The following is an 11,552-nucleotide window of genomic DNA, read 5'->3' as shown; positions in this document are numbered from 1 at the left end:
GGCACCCCCCTGGGATGCCGAAGGAGACGCGAGCGGGGCCTCTCCCCCCACCGCCCCCCCCCCCCCCCCCCCCCACCTCCCACCCATCCGACTCAGGCACTGAAGAGACCCCCGCACCCGCGTGCTCGGGGGGCCACGGGGCTGCTGGCACGGCGCTCGCCCCGGCCCCCCGCACCGCGGGCGCACGGACACGGAGCGGCAGCAGCACCTTTTCCAGTGTCACTTGCCACCGAGGACGGGGGGGGGGCGCCCCCAGCAGCCCCCCAGCCCCGATTTTGGCTACGGCGAGCCCAGGGATGGGCACGCAGCACCGGGCAGGGACCCGGCCGACGGGGAGGAGGCGCACCGGGACCCCCGGGCTGCGCGGGGAGGGGGACGGAGTGGCTGGCGGGACCCGCAGCACGGGCATCCCTCCCCGGGGGCACGCGCCGCCCCGGCGGGTCCCCCCTCCCGGGGGCTGCGCCCGGGCGTTTGGCACGGTCCCAGGGCAGCGGGCGGCCGCGGGATCCTAGAAGACGTAGATCTTGTCCCGCTGGACGCAGTCCAGGTCATCGTCCAGCGTCAGCAGCACCTGCGGAGCGAGGGGAGTGGGGCGGCGGTGAGCCGGGGCGGCCGGGGGCCGGGGGGCAGCCGTGCCGGCGGCAGCCAGCGCCTACCAGGAAGGAGCCGAACATGGCGATGGAGGAGAGAAAGTGCCAGATGTCGTGGTCGTCGAAGAAGTCGAGCAGGATGCAGTCGCGGTTGTGCTCTCGGGATTCGGCCGGCGTTTTCTGGCGGGGACAGGGCCAGCCGTCACCGCGCCGGCCCGCGGCCCCCGCGCCACGCCGCGCCGCCCTCCCGCTCACCTGCCAGGTGCTGAGCCCCTGGAAGAAGAAGAAGAGGGCGAAGCCCCAGACCACCGCGGTGCCGATGATGCAGAGCAAGGGGATGAGCTTGATGCGCTCGCCGCTGCGGAGCTGCGGGAAGAGGCCGGGGTCAACGCGCAGGCAGGAGCTGGCAGGGGCGCCCGTCCCTGCCCTGCCCTCCCCGCCGGGCCGGGGGGGGGCCGGGGGGGGGCCGGGGGGCTCGGCTCAGCTCGCACCTTCATGATGATGTAGAAGGCGAAGTAGAGGAGGAGGTTGCAGATGCCGATGGCCAGCAGGTAGGAAGCGAAGTCATTGGGGCGCACAATGAGGCCGTAGGCAGCGCTGGGGAGGCGGGGACAGGCAGCGGGGTCAGCAATCCTGGGGCGCCCCCCCACACACACACACACCGTGCCCATGCGCCCCGCTGTCCCCCCCACCCCGGCACGCCGGCAGCCCCCCGGGAGAGCGGGCGAGGCACGGGCACACCGGGGCTGCCACAGCTATGGGGAGCGGGGGGGGGAAGTCGCCATGCTCGGCTCACAGCTGTCACGAGCTGGCTGTCCTCAGCCCAGCCCCAGCGGAGGGGACCGCAGCCAGGGGGGCCGTGCTGCGGGAGCGGGGTGGGGGCGGCAGCGGGGACGGGGCCGGCCGGCCCGGCCGGGCACTTACAGCGACCAGTTGACGATGTTTCCCATGACCAGGAGCACCATTCGATCCTGCGAAGGGCGAGGGGGGCTGTGAGGGGCGGGCGGGGGCTCCGCAGAGCCGGGGGCCCCGGTGCCGCCGCGGCGCCAGCACTCACCACGTACATGGGCCCGCTGCACTGCCGGACGCAGTCCGTGTACAGCACGTGCAGGATCCTGCGCAGGATGCCCGAGTCTGCGGGGGGCGGGGGGGGAGAGGAGACGTCGTACCGGGGGGCACCACCACCCTGCCCCGCTGGCGGCGGCGCCCCCCGCCCTCACCCAGCTTCCAGCGCCCCATGTAGTAGAGCTGGGTGCTCAGCAGGAGCGTGGCCACGATGTGGATGACGGAGAAGACGATCCAGAAGGCCGTGTTGCCCTTGCCGAAGACCTGCGGGGGCGAGCGGGGTGGCGGGCAGCGGGGGCGAGCGGCTGCCCGCCCCCTCCCCCGCCAGCGCCCGCCGTACTCACCACGCCGACGACGGAGAAGAAGATGACGAGGGCCAGGCAGGCGTAGGCGCTGTAGGCGCTGGCGTTGATGTCCGGGTGGCGCTTCTGGTAGAGCTTCAGCATGCAGAGCCCCGCGATCATGTACATGAAGGAGGTGTCTGCGGGGGGCGGGCGGCGGTGAGCGGGGCGGGGGCGGCCCCGGCGCGGGCGGCGGGGGGCCGGGGGGGCACTCACCGAACTGGAAGTTGGTGTAGTTGGGGCAGACGTGGTAGCAGGCGCTGAGCAGCCCCTCCATCATGAGGGCGGTGCCCATGGCGTAGAAGAGCCCGAAGTGCTTGGGGATGCCGCACTCCTGGGGGGGCAGGAGGGGAGGAAGCGTGGGGGTCCTGGGGGGGGGTTGGGGGGGGGCGGCGAGACGCCCCCCCTGGGCGCAGGCGGCCCGGCGGCCGCCCGAGCCTTACCAGGGCGTGGGTGTCGTTGCGCATGAGCGCCCGGTTGTAGTTGATCTCCCGCTGGAGGATGATGAGCAGGAAGAGCAAGCCCAGCAGGACGTAGCCCAGGTTGCTGAGGATGTTGTTGAAGGCGCTGCGAGGGGGCAATCGGGGCGCGGGTGCTGCGGACCCCTCTCCCTCCCTCCCTCCCTCCCTGCGGGCACCGCCGCAGCCCTGCCCCGCGCGCAGGGGACCCCCGGCGCCCCGCCGCCCTCCCCGAACCCACCTGAGGTTCCCCAGCGGGTGGGCGCACAGAAAGTTGTAGTAGCAGATGTCCTGGTTGCCGGTGACGTTCACCACCTGCGCGCGCGGGGGCACGGTGAGAGCAGGCGGCGGCGGGGCGCGGGGGCACGGGGGACGCCCAGGGGCATCCCCGGCGCGGCGGGGGAGCGGCCCCCGGGGCTCCCGGGAGCCCCGTTGGCCGCCGCCGTGGCCCCACTTACCGTCTGGTAGGTGATGACGAGCTGGATGACGGGGAGGGCGTAGAAGACGGCGATGGTGGCGATGTTCCTGGGAGAGGCGAGGGGGTGTCAGGGGGTGCCCGCCGCCCGCCCCGGGTCGGGACGCTGCTGCGCAGCCCCCCGTGCCCTCTGCCCCCCCCCCCCCCAGCTCACCAGAAGTAGATCTGGTACTTCTTCCGCAGCACCCGCTTGTCCTTGCGGGCCAGGTCGGCCACGCAGAGGTATTGCTGGAAGGAGAGGCAGGTGGAGGGGCTCGCCCCGGGCAGCGCGGAGCGGCCGGCGGGGGGCGAGGGGGCGCGGGGCGGGACGCACCTTGGTGCGGATGACGTTCTTGTCGTAGTCGATGTCGGCCAGCGTGTCGTAGTCATCCTCCTCGACGGAGCTGAGCGAGTCCAGGCGCGGCCGGCCGGCCACGTTCTCCAGCGACCGCTCCCCTGCGGCCGAGCAGGGGCCGTCAGCGGAGCCCCTCGGCCGAGCCCGCCTCGGCCCGCGCCCACCCGCAGGACCCCAATCACCCCCGATTAACCGCTCGGCCGCCTCCTCGCCAGCTCGCGCTGGGGACAGGCTCCAGCTCCGTGCGGAGCCCCGCGCTGCCCCTGCCCGCGCTGGCTGTGCCGGCGTGGACCGGCAGCGCCCCGTGCCCTTGACCCCCCAGCGCCGCTCTGCCGGGCTGGGGACAGCGGGGGTCCGGGGGGACGGCGTCCTCCCCCTGCCCTTGCTCCGAGGGAGGGCAGGAGGGAGCAGAGGGGCTCGGCGCCCCGGGCTTGCGCAAGCTCGGGGCAGGGCAGATTTTGGCTCGATTGGCCCGTCCCTGCCCGGTACCAGCATCTACCCATGGCAATGCTCAGCGGCCTCGTCGGGGCGGAGGGCGTGCGCCGCTTGAACTGCTCCTGCCCTTCAAAGGAAAGCGAGAGTTACTGGAGCAGGAGCGGGGCTGAGCCCCGGGGGGGGGGTTCCCCGGCACGTGTCCGTCCCGCCGGCCACCGGCGCCGATGGAGATCCCGCCGCGGGCTTGCACGGAGGGGCCGGCATCCCAGGGACCCTTCCCGGGAGCCGGAGCAGGGCAGAGCTGGGACGCTGCCGGCAGCGCGGCACCGTCGGGGCAGCCCAGCAGCAACGCCGGCCACCGCGCCGCTGCCCCGGCACTCACCCACGTAGCCGTAGGGGACGTCTGCCGAGCCCACGCTGTCCGTGACGCCCTCGGCGCTGCTGGAGGAGCCGTTCCCTGCAAGGACGGCCAGACGCGGTGGGCACGGCCGCCCGCCGACGGCCACGGGGGCGAGGGGACGGCGCGCGGCACTCACCGAAGGAGCCGTAACCGTAGCTGTCGTAGGGGCCGTGGCCCAGGAAGGAGTCGGGGATGCTGCGGGCGTGCCCTGCGAGACAGGAGGGTCCCCGTCAGCCTCCCCCAGCCCGGGGCCGCGCAGCCATTTGGCAGGGAGCAGCGCCCCGTGCCCGTGCCCCTGCCCTGGCACAGAGCCGGCGACGGCACCTACCCAGGAGAGACGCTGGGAGTCCCCGGAAAGGCGTGGAAAGAAGGAGACAGACTCAGTGAGACGCCCAAGCCCCAGCGCAGCCCTGCCAGCCCCAGAGCCGTGAAGCCCGAGGCCCAGGACGCCCCTGTCCCCCTGACACGCTGCCCCCCCCCGGGGAGCTGGGGGACAAGTGGGGCTCAGGGCGACAGCGGGGAGCCCCTGCAGAAGCGAGGGCTTTGCCACAGGCTCGAGAGGGGAAAACAACCGGGAACGCCCCAGGCAGACCCCGCCACGTGCCGCGGCCTCCAGCCCCTCACCCGTGTCCAGGCTGGGCGAGTCCATGGCTGCCAGGAGCCCCTTCCTCTTCTGCCGCCTGCCGAGGGAAGCGGCCGTGAGCGGCGCTGCGGCGAGGGGCCGCGGCACGTCCCCGCGCCGGGGACAGGGCGGCACGGCACCCCCGGGCTCAGCACCCGGTGGGGACAGGGCGGCCGGGGCAGCGACGCCCGGGAACTCACCGGCAGCTCTCCCAGCAGGCGATGAGCAGCGTGAGGACGTAGAAGGAGAGGAAGATGCCGAGGCAGAAGAGCACGCTGCTCACGTAGGCCTCCGCTGCGCAGAGCCGGGACAAGCCCTCAGGGGGGAGCGGCAGCCCTGGGGACCCGCCGCGGGGTCCCCTGCCGACCCCAGCACCCCCCTCCCCCCCCCGGCACCCCTCCCAGGCTTACAGGTTATGGCGGGCGACACCATCACCTCCAGCATCTTCTGCCGGTTGTGCTGATCCATGGGCTCATCTGGAAGAAGGCAGGGGCCAGGGGCTCAGCCGGTCCCCAGCACGCAGCCCACGGTGGCAGGGACGTGCTCCTGGGCGAGCGCTTCCCCCAGCCCCCCCCCGCCCCCGGCGTACCTGGGGAGGCATCTTTGGAGAGGGGGTAGTAGGGCAGAGCCCCCCCGCACGCCTCATCCTCCGTCTTCACCACCACCACCACGTAGAAGCTGTTGCTGGGGAAATCCTTCTTCTGCGGGGTGAGAGATGAGGGTCAGGGGCGCCCAGCCGGGGAGGGGCTCGGGGCCACCCCAGAGCGGTAACTTCCGCAGGGTCTCCGAGCGCCAGGCAGGGTCCGGGAGCGGCACGGCCCCGCGCCCACCTGCACCGTGATGGCCGCCTTCTTCGTCATGGTCTGGTACATCCCGATGAAGGCCACGTTATTGTCCAAGTCGTAGACGGGGCACTGCGGGGGCGGAGGGGCCGTCAGCCCCGGCCGGGCACCGCGGGTCGTCGCCCGGGGGGGCGAAGAGGCGCCGTGGCCCAAACCTACCAGGATGTCCTGGATGGAGATGACGGAGCAGGGGAAGGCCATGGCCGAGGTCACCTTCACGATCACCGAGTCGACTCCCTCGGGGAACTCGTACTTGAAATACTGCGGGGGCGGAGGACAGGGCCCGTCACTGCCGCGGCGGCCGCGCTCCCTGGGCGCGGACCCTCTCCCGCGCCGCGCCGCGCCATCTCCTCCTCACCTGCGGCTGGGCGGCCGTGGCGTTGAAGCCGAACCTTTCGTTCGTCCTGCAGAGAGCACGGCAGAGGTGACGGCGGGGCGAGGGGAGCCCGCAGCCCCGGCCGGCGGCGGGGCAGGCAGGGGAGGCGGGCCGGGGGGCGCGGGGGTTCCCCCTCACCGCAGCACGAAGTTCTCCACGCGGGTGACCCGGAGCTGGTAGGAGGCGTTGAGGGCCAGCGTGGAGACGTCGACGTAGAAGTGCTGGGTCTCCACCTCCGCCTTGGTCTGGGGCTGGCAGAGCGTGCGGCTCACCTCCTGGTACGCGTACTTGCGCTGGTACCTGGGCGGGCAGAGCTGCGCTGTGCCCGCTGCCCCCCGCCCCAGCCCTGCCCGCCGGGACCCCCGCCCGCCCCGCCGCTACTCACAGCCCCCGGAGGATGAGCGGCACCTGGAAGGAGACCACCGCCTCCTTCTGCCGCACCACGAAGAGCACGGGCAGGTCCTTGTGGTCGGAGAGGACGTTCACCGACACCCGCACGCCCTCCGTCTGCGGGGAGAGCGGGGCGGCGAGGCGTTGGCCGGGCACCACCGGCCTCGTCCGCGCCGGCTGGACTTTGCCCGGCCCTCGTGGCAGGCGCCGCGGCCGCCGCAGCCCCCCAGCCCCCCCCGGGGGTGACCCCGAAGGGCACGAGGGGCCCTTTCCAGGCGCCGTCCGGCCCGGCCGCCCCGCCGGCTCACCCTGTTCCTGCGGACGCTGTGGTTGAAGGCGTAGATGTTGAGCAGGTCGGCGTCCACCCAGTCGGTGTAGGTGGTGTTGAAGAGGGCCTCCTTCTCCGCCACCCACCGCGGGTGGTGGGGCAGGGGCTGGGGCTGGGGCTGGGGCTGGGGCAGGGCGGGCGGCAGGGCCAGCAGCGCCCAGGCCAGCAGCGCCCGGGCCAGCGCGGCCGCCCCGGTGCTCGCCATCCCGCGGGCATCCCCCGCCGCTCCGCGGCCGGCCAAGGTCCGCCGGGGCGGGACGCGACGCGATGCGACGGGACGGGACGGGACGGGTCGGGACGCGCCGGGTCGGGTCGGGTCGGTCAGCCGGGGCGCGCCCGGGCTCCCCGCCCCATGGCGAGCCCCGGGCCGGGCGCGGGGCGCTGGTGCGGGCGCTGCGGGCGGGCCCCCGGTGCCGGTGTCCGCGGGCGGTACCGGGTCCTGCCGCCGGAGCCGCCGGTGCCGCCGGTACTTCGTATCTCCCCCGGTCCGCAGGCGGCTGTAAACACGGGCCGGCGGTGACGTCACGCACCGTCACACGTGAAAGGGGCCAGCTCGGGGAAGTGACGCGGCGGCGGGCGGCGCCGGGGCGGGGATGGCGGCGGCGCTGGGGGGGGACGGGGACGGGGACCGACGGGACCGGCCGCCTCGGCAGCCCCCGGCTGGCCGGGGAACCCCCGCGGCGAAGCCCTTGCTCCATGGGGCAGCCCCCGCCCCCTATAGGAGCCCATAGGGAAGCCCCTGCCCCATAGGGGCGCCCCCGCCGCATTTAGGATCCCCCAGGGCGGCCCCCGCCGCATTTAGGACCCCCCAGGGGAGCCCCCCCAGCCTGCAGGGCAGTGTCCAGCCGCAGGGGCCGGGCAGGGACAGCCGCCCCCCGTCCCCAAACGACCCGCGGGGTCGCACAGACGCTGCCCGAGCCCCTGCGATGGGACGAGGCGCCGTCGCACCCACCGAGCCCCCCAGCCTGGGGAGGGGGCCGGGAGCGAGCGAGGCCGCCCCAGCCCCAGCACCGTGCCCGCCCCCCCCCCCCGCCGCCGCCAACGTCCTCGCATGTGGGGACACGGGAAAAAGTCACGGCGAGGCGGGGTGCGGCACGGCGACCCCCGGCCCCTTCCCTCGCTCCCCGCCGGATTTCTGCGCAGGGGCTCCCGCAGCCGCCCCTCCCGCTCGCAGCCCCCCTCAGCACCCGCGGGTCGAGGGCATTTCGGAGCGATCTGAAGTGTTTCCCACGGCTCCGTTCCCGGGGGGCGGGGGGGGGGGGAGCGGGAGCGGGAGCGAAGCCGCGCTGCGTTTGAGTCCCGCGGCCCCTACATCCCGCTTCGTGTCCCTGTGACTGGGTTGCTCTGGCTTTAAATCCCCCCGCTGGAGCAGCTCAGCCCCACGCCACCTCGTAGGAAGCCCCGTTCTGGGCCCGAGCCGCCAGCCGAGAGCTGCGCCGGCGGCTTCCCTCCGCTCTCGGCGGGACAAAGGTGAAGAGACAAGGGCGCTGCTGCTACGGTGCACTTTATTTCTGCAGGGCCCCGCACCGAGGAGCCCCAAGCGCTTTTCAGCCCGCACGCTGCTCCCAGGCTACGGGCGGTGACGCGGGCAGCAGGTGGAGCGACTTGCCGGGGGACAGACGGACGCCCATGCAGGAGCGGGAAGCAGGGCTCCCACGGGGCTGCCGAGCATCGCCTCCGCTGGGGTGACTGTGCGCTCCCTGGTCGTTCCAGGGCTACGAAAACCAAAGCGCCGCGCCGTCCCGCGCAAGCTGCCGTCCTGTCGAGGGCCGCGATCCCCGCCGCCTTCGCCGCAGACCCCTGCTGAACCGCTGCGGGCGCAGGACCTCCGCTCTGCACGGTGGAACGGGAGGAACAACGAACCCAAACCGGCCCCCAGCAGAGCGGGGACCAGGCCAGGTACCGAGCGAGGAGCCCCGGAGCGCGGCCGGCGGGAGGGTCGCGGGGCGGCCCCTCCCCGGCCCCCGCAGACAGGGAAGGCGACGCGGGGGCAGCGGCACAGAGGGCAGGCGAGGCGCGGGTGGGCACGCACGCACGCACACACACACACGCTGCGACACGGTGGGGTGAAACATTGACGTTTATATCGAAGTATGCACTAACAGAGTGAGCTCTACCAGCCGATGCATTTTTGCCAAAGCAGAATCACAACTTTTTTGGCCCGGGGAAGGCCCGGGGCGGTGAGCGGCGGGAGGGCAGCGCCGGCAGGGCAGTGCGGGTGGGGGGGGGGGGTGTGCCGCCCCGTTTCGCCCACGGCACGGGCTCTCCTCCTCGCGGGCCCCATCCTGCGGCCATCCTCCCGCGAGTTACCAGGGGCTCCTTCTGTCCTTTCACGTCTTTCGGTTCTTTTTCCTCTCCGCTGCGACGAACGCGAGACCGGCAACGCTCCCGCCGCGGAGGCGGCAGGCTCCGGCACTGGGCTGCCCACCGCAACCGGGCTCTTCCCTGGAGTGGAAGCCCCGCAGGGCCGGTCCTTTCCCGGCCAGCCCTCAACAACGACCCGGGCAGGGGGGCGGCCCAGCCCCAACCCCGAGGGACATCGGCCGCCCGGAGCTGGAACCGAAGCTTTTCCGCCCCCCTCGCGACGAGGCGCTCGGTTTCTAGTCCTGGCGAGGAGGGAGGGCCCCTCCTTGCCCGCCCGGAAAACCTCGCAGCCGTGACGGGGCCTGGCTCCGACCCGGCAGCGACCAGGGAGCGGAGAGGCAGCCGCCCTCGCCGCCCGCACGCAGCGCCAGCAGGAGCAGAGGCGGTGACGGGAGCTCCGAACCGAGCGCCTCGGCGAGCCGAGCCCCAGCCTAGGCAGAGCCGCCCTCGGTCACGTCGCAGGAGGCGCCGGAGCCTGCCAAACCTCTCGGTCCCCTCGGCGCCCTGCCCAGCGGGGTGATTCACAGCCGAGCGCGGCGTTGGAGCTTGTTACTGGAGAGCACGTTCCTGGGTGGCACCTCCGCGGCCCAACGCGGGGAGGGGCGCCGGGAGGCACAGCTTCAACTGGCCGCCCGCCCGCCCGCTCACGCCGGCCTCGGCGCCTGCAAGGCCCGCCGGGAGCGGAAGGCGGTTCGGCAGCCCGGCGGGGGAGAAGTCCTCTCCCCGGGAACCCTCGGCTGCAGCGCGTCGCGTTTCCCACCCCGCCTCGCCCCAGCTCCTCCGGCAGGCGTCCCGGCGGGAGCAGCGCTCCCTGCGAGCCCGTCCCGCCGGGCCGAGCGAGCCGCGGGGAGCAGCGCGTCCCCGGCCCGGGCCGCAGGCCCTCGGAGGCGTCCCGCTCCCGCTCCCGGCGAGCGCCACGCCTCGCCTTCCCTCCAGCCGCGCGCGGCTCACGGGCACTGCCCGCAAAACGCACACGCCGCATGCGATCCCGGCGGGAATCCTGCTACGAGCACGCCTACGGGAGGAGGGGGACGTGGCGGGGAGGGGACAGCGCTCCTCGACGCCAGGGTACAGATGGCATCGGACACCAGCACCCGTCAGCGCGGCCAAGGGCCGCGCCCGGCGCCGCCGCGCTCCGCCGCGGCGGGCCACGGCGAGCCGCCCGGCCGCCCCTCCTGCGGAACGCCGCGGGAAGCGCCCGCCTGCCCAGGAGCGGCCCGTTCCTCGCCGGTTTAGCTGCCGGGGAGGCGGCGTGGAGGCCGGCGTTGGCGGCTCTCGGCCAGCTGCCCGCTCCGGCAGGCAAGCCAAGGAGGAACGGGCTTCGTGTAAAAGCGGTTCATTTCTCTGCTCGGCTACAGCTCTGCCTTTTGGGTCCAAACCAGCTGCTTTCTGGACAAAAAAAAAAAAAAAAAAAAAAAGAAAAAAACGACAGAGAACCTTTTGCTTTTAAGCCAAAGGCTGTTTTCCTGTGATCCTCAGGAGGCTCCGAGCAGCCCCCCTAACACCAGGACCAAACCAAAGGCGAGGGGCGGCATCCAGGGTGGGGAAAGCGACACCTTGACTTCACTTTTTACTGGGAGAGGCTGGAGTCGCTCGACGAATAAGATGTTTATACAGGCAAAATGGGAGCGATCGGGAAACATACCCCTTGGAATCGATAACGCCTCAGGCTGGCTCAGGCCCTGCAGACAGGGGCTACTCGTCTGGGTTCCCTCAGAAAAGCAAGGATGGAACGGCCACACGCCAAGAACCAAAGACCAAGGACCAGCACTGCCGAGAGCCCTGCGGCACCGTGGGCACCCGGCGGGACGAAACGTCGGTTCCAGAGCAGCGAGGCAGCGACCGGGTAACTAAAATCCCGAACCGAGACACCGCTAAAAGCCAGCGACAGCGCGCGGGGGCGGGAGCAGGGAACAGGCGGCCAGCGCGCCCGGCCGGGACGGCCCCCGGGGGGGGTGGCGTGGGAGGAGGGCCGCCCCGCGAAGGAAGCATCAGAGGAGCTCGGCGAAGCGCTCGGCGCCCGCCACCGCGGCGTTCCAGTGTCGTGGCAGGAAAGGAGGAGCGAGAGGGCAACGCGTGCCACTTAAAGCGCCGCCACCCCCCGCCCCCCGCCCCAAAAGGAACAAAAAACCGCAAGCCAGGCTTTAAAAGGTGGGACCGAGTTTGGAAAAATGCATCTGTTCCGGCGTTTGCAAGTGGAATGTGACTCTTGTTGACGGGCTAACACACAGGGCGCGAGCCCCGCGGCCGGGCGCGGCGCGGCAGGGGCCGGGCGCGGTGGTCGGACAGGCTACGGGGGGGGGGGGGGTCTAGGACAACCACAGAGCAACGAGACACGAGAGGGGCACAGAGCGGCAGTCCTGATGGCGGCGGGAATGAGGAATGGTTGTACAGTAAAACTCTCCGTCAGCTGATCTCCTCCGGCGGTGAAACCAACCGCGCCGGCCCTCGGGCGCGCGAGAGCGGCGAAACATTCGCCTTCCCCCTCCAAACACTAGGGACGAACATCCGGCAACATTCTACAATGGAAAG

At 72.7% G+C, this 11,552-nt stretch overlaps 1 protein-coding gene across 1 annotated transcript; it reads right to left on the bottom strand.

Moving 5' to 3' along the window:
- Nucleotides 1–458: 458 nt before the first annotated feature.
- Nucleotides 459–6,861, bottom strand: SIDT2 (SID1 transmembrane family member 2). The gene is made up of 28 exons (XM_086476907.1): nucleotides 6,637–6,861; nucleotides 6,324–6,445; nucleotides 6,077–6,238; nucleotides 5,921–5,966; nucleotides 5,722–5,823; nucleotides 5,551–5,634; nucleotides 5,310–5,421; nucleotides 5,131–5,196; nucleotides 4,921–5,014; nucleotides 4,723–4,778; nucleotides 4,427–4,438; nucleotides 4,235–4,306; nucleotides 4,081–4,155; nucleotides 3,763–3,825; nucleotides 3,243–3,364; nucleotides 3,084–3,157; nucleotides 2,913–2,979; nucleotides 2,696–2,769; nucleotides 2,440–2,563; nucleotides 2,213–2,330; nucleotides 2,000–2,136; nucleotides 1,811–1,919; nucleotides 1,648–1,724; nucleotides 1,515–1,561; nucleotides 1,082–1,187; nucleotides 846–956; nucleotides 657–770; nucleotides 459–571 (listed from the first exon to the last, which is right to left on the bottom strand). The coding sequence occupies exons 1-28, from the start codon at nucleotides 6,859–6,861 to the stop codon at nucleotides 509–511; spliced, it is 2,634 nt and encodes an 877-aa protein (XP_086333033.1). The 3' UTR covers nucleotides 459–508.
- Between the last annotated feature and the right edge of the window lie 4,691 nt (nucleotides 6,862–11,552).

The sequence above is a fragment of the Leptosomus discolor genome, chromosome 22, assembly GCF_034619465.1.
Source record: "Leptosomus discolor isolate bLepDis1 chromosome 22, bLepDis1.hap2, whole genome shotgun sequence".
Taxonomy (NCBI): Eukaryota; Metazoa; Chordata; class Aves; order Leptosomiformes; family Leptosomidae; genus Leptosomus; species Leptosomus discolor.
This window is presented reverse-complemented; position numbering and strand designations above follow the sequence as displayed.

Bases quoted from the DNA above. Each gene is read 5' to 3' on its own strand.
- SIDT2 (XM_086476907.1), bottom strand. From the start codon at position 6,861: ATGGCGAGCACCGGGGCGGCCGCGCTGGCCCGGGCGCTGCTGGCCTGG. The intron at 1,920-1,999 runs GTGAGTACGGCG...TCGCCCCCGCAG, and splicing joins TCTTCTCCGTCGTCGGCGTG to GTCTTCGGCAAGGGCAACAC. The intron at 771-845 runs GTGAGCGGGAGG...TGTCCCCGCCAG, and splicing joins AGGGGCTCAGCACCTGGCAG to AAAACGCCGGCCGAATCCCG.